Source organism: Octodon degus, unplaced genomic scaffold (genome assembly GCF_000260255.1).
Source record: "Octodon degus isolate 3935 unplaced genomic scaffold, OctDeg1.0 scaffold00029, whole genome shotgun sequence".
NCBI lineage: Eukaryota > Metazoa > Chordata > Mammalia > Rodentia > Octodontidae > Octodon > Octodon degus.
The window spans coordinates 2,915,303-2,924,888 of NW_004524605.1; the positions used below are offsets into that span (position 1 = coordinate 2,915,303).

General features: G+C 47.3%; 2 protein-coding genes and 1 pseudogene across 2 annotated transcripts in view; 1 reads left to right on the forward strand and 2 right to left on the reverse strand.

Annotated features, from left to right (window-relative positions):
- Positions 1-11: 11 nt before the first annotated feature.
- On the reverse strand, positions 12-1,387 carry LOC101577264 (annotated as a pseudogene).
- A 5,011-nt stretch (positions 1,388-6,398) lies between these two features.
- On the reverse strand, positions 6,399-8,517 carry Hint1 (histidine triad nucleotide binding protein 1). The gene is made up of 3 exons (XM_012514300.2): positions 8,500-8,517; positions 8,313-8,417; positions 6,399-6,712 (listed from the first exon to the last, which is right to left on the reverse strand). Exons 1-3 carry the CDS (start codon positions 8,515-8,517, stop codon positions 6,548-6,550), a joined length of 288 nt encoding a protein of 95 aa, XP_012369754.1. The 3' UTR covers positions 6,399-6,547.
- An 852-nt stretch (positions 8,518-9,369) lies between these two features.
- The window catches only part of Lyrm7 (LYR motif containing 7), a 49,736-nt gene continuing 49,519 nt past the window's right edge, over positions 9,370-9,586 (forward strand). The window contains exon 1 of the mRNA XM_023713095.1: positions 9,370-9,426. Coding sequence (XP_023568863.1) covers positions 9,370-9,426 — 57 coding nt within the window. The remainder of the gene's footprint in view (positions 9,427-9,586) is intronic.

Sequence of the window (9,586 nt, forward strand, 5' to 3'; positions counted from 1 at the left end):
CCTTTAAGGGTTGTATCCTCAGTAGCAGATCTGAAAACAAATACCCACAGATGTGTGGCTGATGTGCCACAGAAGAAGTTCAACGAAACATAAGTCCATGTCCTTCAACTGTCATGTAAGCTGGGTGGCAACAGAAGAAAGGCTTAAGGCGGTAAGAGGCATTCCAGAGAGCAGCGTGTGCTCTCTGAGGCCATCCTAAAGTGTTCCAAGAAGGAAAAGGTATCTCACTCATTCAGTGAGTAGTTTGCTAGCTGTCAGAAACTACTTCCTCCTGGTAGTCATCCTCGTCTTCCTTCTTGTCTAGTTCAGAGGTATCTGATGACTCATGCAGTAGGACATATTCTCTACTGCTGAACCCAAATTGAAGCACATCCTTTTCCTTTAGTTCATAGTATCTTTACGGCTCGATGCGCTTGTTGTTCAAGAAAGTTCCATTGCCTGAGCCCAAGTCAATGATGTAGGGCTTCACCCTTCGGCCAACAGTACCATCAGCACGCGTGTATTCCACAGGCCGATACTGGAAGACTGCGTGCTGTTTTGAACACGACGGATGATCAATGGGAATGTCTGCGATGCGGCGGTGCCGACCCAAAAGGTAAGCACTCTGTCGATGGATGTACATGACAGGGAGTACCTCGTCATTTTTAAAGGGGTAGAGACGCCATCGTTTCTTGGGGATACGTGCTTCTGGGGGCTCACTGTATTTAATGACTACACCCCGAAAAGTGTTAGTGTCCTCAGGAAGAGCCCCAGAGAGTTCAAGGCTTGGTTTTTCCTTCACAGGCACCTCTTTGTCTTTATTGTTGCCACCGGGCCGAGGCCCCAACTCCTGAGCACGCCTGCCATTTCCGCTGCCTTCTTTCTTTCGCGGTGCGCAGCCGCCTGGCGTGTAGAGCTCACGCTCTTCTTCCGGAGCCCGCAGGTTCTGGCTGTCTCGCCCCGTCCCTGAGGTGGCCCGCTCCCAGGCCTCCCTCAGAGCTTCTTTTTGGCGGGAATGGCCTCGGTGTCTGTCTCGGTCACTGTTCCTAGCCCTCCCGTGCTCCTGATTGGATGGCTCACGGTGTGGCCGATCCTCTCGAGCTCTCCGGGGTGACCCTCATGTTCCTGTTTCACTTCGACTGTCGAGTGGTGAGGACTTCGGCTTCTCTTACTCCGAGGAGATTTGCTTCTTCTCGCTGAGGACTTGCTTTTCTTTCTGGCCGGGGACCGGCTGCCTCCTCGGGCTCTGCTGCCACCGCCCGAAAAGTCTGGTCGACGATGCGCGGCAGGCGCGGGTTCGGGGCCGAGCCGCTCCTGCTTCGCACGACTGCCGCCGCTGGCATCCCCAGGTCCCCGCCACGGTGTCTTCGCCGGCTTCCCGCTCCCGTTCGCTCTTCACCTCCTTCATGCTGCAAGTTTGGCAGACCCGAAGATAAAAACGAACCTTTCCGCACCGCTCGCGGAAGGAAATGACCAACAACGACTTTTTATAAATGTTAGGGCAGAAAAGACTTACAAGACAAATTTAAAAAGCAATGTAGTATCTATACAAATATCTTCTTTTGTTTTGATTTTTAGGGAAGGGTCTACAGGATGTTCAGGGTCTCACTACTAAATCGGACTCGTGGTGATCCACCTGTTTACAGCCTCCCAAGAGCTGGGATTACAGGCGCGGGCCACCATGCCCAGTATCAACTGCCATCTCCGCGCACCCTGGGGGCAGGCCTGGCAGGCAGGCCCAGGGATCGGACCCCCTCCCCCCGCCTGCTTGCTCATGCTTTTATCTGCTATTTGGCTGGCCCATCTATACAAATATTTTTAACACAACAAAGGAAAAAATTATTTGTCTCACATGAAGGGTCAATTTCCCTAATTCCCTCTGTGACTATTTAAAAATCACAAAAAAAAAAAAAAAAATCACTAAGAATAAGAAAAAAAATTGTAGGACCACCCAGATAGCTCAGTGGATTTTTTTTTTTTTGAAGGTTTTAATTGTACTTTATTTCTTCAGTAGGCTATATTTTAATGGATACACAGCACTTTTACTTGGCATCAATTATGATTTCATTTAGAAATAATTTAGCTGTATCCTATCAGCTGGCATGATTCCGTATCTCTCCATTCCTTGGGGGTGACCTGCCAACAGGGGAAAAGTTCCATTCTATTCCAATTTGTGTTGCTGTGTAGGTCCACGCAGCAATACAGAATGGGGCTCTACCCACTAATAGAGCATTACCATAGTTGTCGTGGAAGTCGGGTGTGCGTTTCTGGTGGCTCTGCCTTGCTACCATTTGCTGAATGCTCTGCACTGGAAAAGGACCTGATGCAGTTTTGGCCAAGGGGAACATCGTGGAGTTGAAGTTGAAACTGTAGTTACTGCAGCTGCCGGCTTGGTGCAAATTACTTCCAGATACCCTTGCAAAGAGAGCTCAGCGGATTAAAGCACCTATTTAGGCAGACACAGGGACCAGGGTTTGATCCCCAGAGTGCCATGCTGGCCCCACCCCTGGGGCACAGTGAGAGGGCGACTGAGACTAGGCGTGGTGGTGCAGGCCTGTAATCCCAGCTCTTGGGAGGCTGTAAACAGGCAGATCACTATGAGTCCGATCTAGTAGTGAGACCCTGAACGCCCTGTAGACCCTTCCCTAAAATACAAAATAAAATAAATAAAATTTAGAACTGGGAATGAACTTAGGATCTTAACATTAGGCTACAACCCTACCCAACCCCCTTTTTAATGGGGTCTTATTAAATTGATAAACTGCCCAGCTAGGGTGCAACCCATGACCTTCTTGACTCAGCCTGAGTGCTGGGATGAATCACAGCCCAGGCCTGTGCCACTGAGCCTAACTCAAATACTTTTTTTGGGGGGGGGTTCTTTTCGAGACAGGGTCTTGCTATGCAGTTCAGAGTGGCCTTGAGTTCACTTTGTAGCCAACACTGGTGAAACACACATCTTCCTGTCTCAGCCTCCTGAGGGCTGGGGTTACAGGTGTAGGCCACCATGACTAGCTTTCAAAGACATTTTTGAAGCTGTACAATGTCTACATGATGGAAAACCAGGAAGCAAAGCTACTTTACCTTGAAGAAACTCAGAAAGTATAAGGGACATTGTGAGGCCCAAAACAGGCTTGGTCCCACACGGTAGCACCCATCTATCGTCCCATCACTAAGGAGGCTGAGGCAGGCAGACCGCTCCAACATAGTGAGTTAGTGGTAGACAGTCCTACAGAGTGAGTTGAATGCTGGCCCGAACTACATAGCAAGGTCCCGCCAACAAAAGAAAATACCCTATTTGGCTGCCAGTGTGCATAAGAACTCAGACCCTCAGGTTCTGTCCCCAACTCCACATAGCCAGATTCATACACGGCTTAAGTATTTCTGCTAATGTACACACATACACACACACACACTTTCCACTGAAAAAGTGAATTTTTTTGTCCCTGGATTTTTTTTTTTAATTTTTTATTAATTTGTGTGTGTGTGTGTGTGTGTGTGTGTGTGTGTGTGGCAGCTCAGCCCACCAGGGGGCGGGGCTGGCTGGCATGTGGTGCTGGGGGATTGAACCACGGTCTCTCTGCTTTGTTAAGCTTGTTCTGAGTAGGTGCTTTAGCCATCTCACCAGCCCCTGTCCCTGGATTTGAACTCACTACTTTGTGCTTGCCAGGTAGACACTGTGCTGCTGAGCTATAATCCTAGTGAGAAAGTGAATTCTCAGTCTTCAAATATTCAGGTCGTTTACCAAGTGAGGAAGTGCCGATGACCGGCCCCACATGGTCAGGCCATCTTCACCCCTCAGAGCCCAGGCAAAGCTTGGGGAGAGGACTCGACACAAGTATTGTTTCTAGACTCAGAACTGCCACTTTCTGGGTCCTCGCATCAACATTTCTACATTCTCAGCTATGCGGCAGTTAATGCGGCAGTTAAGTTAGAAAATCTCCTGGACTAGTATTTTCGCTTCACCTTGTACCAGTCCAGGTATTTAGATACAGGATGACTAAATATTGCATATTTTTCATTCTTATAACAGGAAATACAAAATGACAATTTTATTAAATTTAATTTTTCTGTGTATAGAATCTCTTGTATAAGTATGGATGGCATATCTTAAAATATGCAGTAGGGCCAGGGCGATAACCCAGTGGTCTAAGCACCTGCTGGCAAGCACAAGAACCCGGGTTCGAGCCCCAGTACTGCGCGCTGTGGCAGCCTTGTGCCACGCTGACTACCAAAACTGGGCGTGGTGGCGCATGCCTACAACGCCAACACTGGGGAGGCTGAGCCAGGAGGTCGGCATGAGTCTGAGCTGTGTGGCAAGACTCTGTACCAAATAAATAAATAAATGATTAAAAAAATTTAAAACATTCGGTATACAATGCAACATTACAATCTAGTCTTTTTTTTTTGTTTTTGCGGAACCGGGGATTGAACTCAGGCTCTTGCGCTTGCCAGGGAAGTGCTTATTCCACTGAGCCATCTCCCCAGCCCCCTACAATCTAGTCTTTCCAAATTCTTTTTGTGTTACTGTCTTTGAACAATACACTGCACTGTGGTGTTAGCCTTTTTTTCTGTGGGGCTATAACTTCAATAAAATGTTTCCCCACTAAATGTAGTGGTGAATGGGGCCGGGGAGATGGCTCAGTGGAATATGTGCTTCCCTGGCAAGCGCAAGGGCCTGAGCTCAATCCCCGGCTCTGCCAAAAAACAAAAGAATAAATGTAGTGGTGAAGATGTTGATGATGTCTTGGTTGGCGTTTTTTTTTTAATTTTTTTTTTTTAACATTTATTTAGTGTGTGTGTGTGTGTGTGTGTGTGTGTGGCCAGCTCAGCCCACCAGGGCTGGCTGGCATGTGGTGCTGGGGGATTGAACCGCGGTCCCTGTGCTTTGCCAAGCTTGTTCCAAGTAGGTGCTTTAGACCACTGAGCCATCTCACCAGCCCCTTAAATTCTTTTTATTTATTTATTTTGTGTGTGTGTGTGGCCAGCTCAGCCCACCAGGGGGCGGGGCTGGCTGGCTGGCATGTGGTGCTGGGGATTGAACCGGGGTCCCTGTGCTTTGTTTAGCTTGTTCTAAGTATTGGTTGGCGTTTTGCTCTCCTATATTTTTCAATTATTTGGTCTAATAGACCTAATCTAAATTGGGCTTATTTTTTGTTTTTGGACCTAATCTAAACTGTAAATGACTTTTTGAACTTCCTTGTTTTTGTTTTTTTTAAACATTTATTTATTTATTTTGTGTGTGTGTGTGTGTGTGTGTGTGGCCAGCTCAGCCCACCAGGGGGCGGGACTGGCTGGCATGTGGTGCTGGGGGATTGAACCACAGTCCCTGTGCTTTGCCAAGCTTGTTCCAAGTAGGTGCTTTAGACCACTGAGCCATCTCTCCAGCCCGTTACATTTCACTAGAAATAAACATGGAAGGTGAATACAACATTTTAAATTAAGAAGCATGGAAAAAATCACCCATATAAAAGATACAGGAGTGTATCTTATGCAAGCAAGAATCGAGGGGATGAAATGACCCTGTGCATAAACAGGCCTCTGCACAAGGGACAAAGGTAAACTGCTCCGTGGCTCAAGGGTATCTCCAACTGAATGATATGAACACTTGTGGCTTGTCTTCACAGTCCAATCACATTATAAACATGCAACTTTCAAATGTCAGGTTCTCCTCAGAGAGAAAATGAAAGAAGTTGAAGGGCTGTGTGATGGCTTGTGTCCAATGTCCCCCAAAGCCACCTCCACTTATAGGTGGGGCTTGTGAGAGCTGCTGGATCTAAATTAAATGCACTGACTAGGACCAGCACACTTATGGGTGTGGCTGAACAGATTTACTGAAGACAAAGCCCCAACCTGGGATGGGTGGCACCACCCAAAAGGCTTGAGGCCTGCAGGGAATAGAAAGGGACAGAAAGAGGGCCAGCTCGCTGCTGTCGCAGCCCACCTGCCCTGCACAGACAGCTATCCTGTGCGGCCCCGCCTGCCCTGCCATGGACCATGGACCGGCTCTCCTTGCGGCCCCGCCTGCGGGCTGCCCTGCCATGGACCATGGACCAGCTCTCCTTGCGGCCCCGCCTGCGGGCTGCCCTGCCATGGACCATGGACCAGCTCTCCTTGCGGCCCCGCCTGCGGGCTGCCCTGCCCGGGAACCAGCCCACTACAGCCTGAAACCTCTACAGAGCCGGATTTGGAACGCACCTCTTGTCCTTCATCTTTGGGTGTCAGGTATTCATTCTGTCCCTACAACAAGTAACTAAGACAAGAGCCTACAGCTCAGTGGTAGTGGTTCCCTAGCAAGTGCAAAGCCTGAAGGTCAAGCCCCAGCCTCAGCACAAGCAAGGCAAGTGACCTCCAGACTTAGGAACCCATCTTCCTACAGTCCAACAAATAAATTTCTTTACACAATAAATCAATTCAGAGGCTGCAGAGCATGCAATGATGTCTTTTATTACACATAGGTTTTTATAATTCTTCAATCTCTCCGTACACAGGCAAAAGAGTACTGTTTAGCATACTGGAACTTGCAAATTTACTCACTGCCTACAAAGGGAAAATTATCCCCAAAGCGCGCTTAACCGGGAGGCCAGTGCATCTGCCGCCCGCCAAGTACGTGCAGGTGAACGTGATAGACGGACTGGCCCCCGTCTGTGCCTTCGTTCACCACCATTCGATAACCCTTGTTCAGGCCTAGGTCAGCCGCGCACTTCTTGCCAACGATCATTAAATGTCCAAGAAGCTGGAAAAGAAAAGCAGTTTCTTCAGCACAGGCAATTTATAACTCTTGCTATTGACAGTCAATTTGAAATATCACAGTAAAAAACTGTCAAGTTGAAACACTGCATCCCAATGATTTATAATTACAATCTCATTAGCATTCAGTGTCTAACCCTTACTAGTTTCTCCCTTGCTCACTTTGTTTTTGATAGGGTCTTGCTACGTGGTGCAGGCTGACCTTGCACTCACAGCCAGCCTCCCGGCCAGGACTACAGGTGTGCACCATTAGGGCCACCGCGACTGCTTCACTCTCTCTTCACTTTTTTTTTTCCTTTTTTGTCTTTTTGAGACAGGTCTCACTAGCATTTAGGCTGGCCTTCAGCTCACTGTGTACCCAGGGTGGTCTCTCCAAACAATCCAGCCTTACCCGCGCCAGTTCTGGGATTACAGGTGTGTGCTACCACACCCAGCTTCGTTCTCTTTCTTTTTTCTTTTTTTTTTTTTTTGGTGGTACCCGGGACAGAACTCAGGACCTTGCACTTGCCAGGCAAGCATTTATTCCACTGAGCTATCTATCTCCCTGGCCCTCATTCTCTTTCTTGAGAGACGGCCTCACTCTAAGTTGCAGTGGGGCCAGGGATTTAGCTCGATGGCACAGCACCTGTCTAGCAATCATGAGGTCCTGAGTTGGAAACTCAATTCCTGGTATGGAAACAAACAAACAAAAAAAGCTGACCTTGAACTTGTTGCTTACAGCCCAAGGTGGCTTCCATCTCACAAGTCCCCTACTTGGGCTTCGATGACAGACATGTGCTACCATGCCCCACTAACAATACTGATTCCAATAAACGAATTAAGTGTAAAATTGGCTCCACTTAAAAACTCAGCTAAGTATGGTGACCTATGCCTATAATCCTAGCAGCTGGGAGCTTGAGGCACAAGGCTGTAGATTCAAGGCAGTTCCTCCCAACTGCTGGGATTAGAGGCACACACCAGGCCTGACTAAAATTCACATATATTATTTTTGGATTTAAAAAATCTTTCTATGAGATATAATTTTGTCCTTTGTTTTTGTCTTTTTTTATTTTTATTTTTTGGCACAACCTGGGATTGAACTCAGGCCCTTGCGCTTGCCAGGCAAGCACTTACTCTACTGAACTACCTCCCCAGTCCCTGTTTTCATCTTTTTGAAAAAGAGTCTCCCTATGCAGTTCAGGCTGGCCTTGAGCTCACTTTGTAGCCCAGGCTGGTCTCAAACTTGAAATGATCCTCCTGCCTCAGCCTCCTGAGTGCTGGGATTACAGGTGTGCACCACCATGCCCAGCAATGTAAGTATCATTTTTGATGTATCCATTTTATCTAAATCAAACTATACTATGACTAAAGGTCATTCAGTTTTTCTTTAGAAAGGCCCTTAGGAAGAAGAAAACGTGGTATTGCAAAATTTAATTTCCCAGTTTAAGAAGCAATAAAATAGGGGCCAGGGAGATGGCTCAATGGAATAAGAGCTTCTCCGGCAAGTGCAAGGGCCTGAGTTCAATCCCTGGCTCTGCCAAAAAAAAAAAAAAAAAAAAAAAGAATATAAAAAGCAATAAAATAAACCACGTTAGAAATCTACTTACACTTTCATCATCATCTTCTGCTACAGAGATCTGGGCAATATGTTTTTTGGGAATCACCAGAAAATGAGTCGGTGCCTGGGGGGAGATGTCGTGGAAGGCAAGGCACTAGAGGGGAAAACACAAAATCAAAGGGTTAGTTTTCAGCTGCAGGCTCAACGTACTCTTTCATGTAGTGTTCTCTGAGCACCAACGGTGCAGGCGGCATAGGACTAGATGCTAAACCACAGAGTGTACAAAATGCACGGGGCCCACCACCCTTTTCATGGACTTAAGAGTCTCATGGGAAGACTGACTTTAAATAAATAGATGTGACTGCTAAAAGGATGACACAGACGAGTATCACGGAAGGGACTCAAGGGCCCCTCACTCTTCAATCTCAACTTTTATTTATTTATTTTTTGCGGAACTGGGGATGGAACTCAGACCCTTGCGCTTGCCAGGAAAGTGCTTATTCTACTGAGCCATCTCCCCGGCCCCCCAACATTTTAAAATTTTTATTTATTTGTTTTTGGTGGCCTCAGGACAGGTCTGGTTTGGCTTGAGGATAACATTTACTTTTTTAAAAAAATCTTTTATTTATTTGGCACAGGGTCTCGCTAAGCAGCTTGGAGTCATTGTGATTCTCCTGTCTCAGCCTCCCCAGCGCTGGGATCACAGACAGGGGCCACCACCAGGACATGAGCTATCTTCCTAGCCCCATGTCCGACTTTTGTCTAACATCAAATGCTACTCAGTCCTCAACTTGAAATGCTAATTCTTCCCTTCATCTTCATCCATCTTCCCAGCACAGATGGAATTTCTGAAGAAACCGGAATCCCTTTCCCAGGCCAGAGGCCTGATTGTGCAATTTCCTGGTTTTTTTTTTTTTTTTTTCCTTTGCAGGTAGGATCACTTTTGTAAGCACATGCGAGTATTTGATATCTGATTAAGACTCATTTCCCCACTTTCCTCAACTCCTTTAGGAACAGATCTGTTTTCTTTTGGAGAGCCGACCACCGCAAGCTGCGTCCGGACACTGACCTGGCGCAGCAGAAGGCTCCGCACGCAGCCTACACGAATGCTGCGCCTCCCGCTCCGCACGGCGGCGGGACGCTACTTGGTGGAAACCATCCATGTGCGTTTCTCCACACTGCCTACAAAGGGCTGTGTCATTTAGACTGCTTCGAGCTGTTACTGAGAGGTTCAGAGGTCACTATTCCATTGATCGTTTATAAAAAGCAACTGCAATTCAATGGAAAACAAATCAGGTGTATAAGAAGTGTTTCAGAAGTAAA

What these genes read in the sequence shown, in the direction of transcription:
- Hint1 (XM_012514300.2), bottom strand. An exon ending in CAGAAGATGATGATGAAAGT is followed by an intron (nt 6,713 to 8,312) that starts GTAAGTAGATTT and finishes TTTCTTTTCCAG; the next exon opens with CTTCTTGGACATTTAATGAT.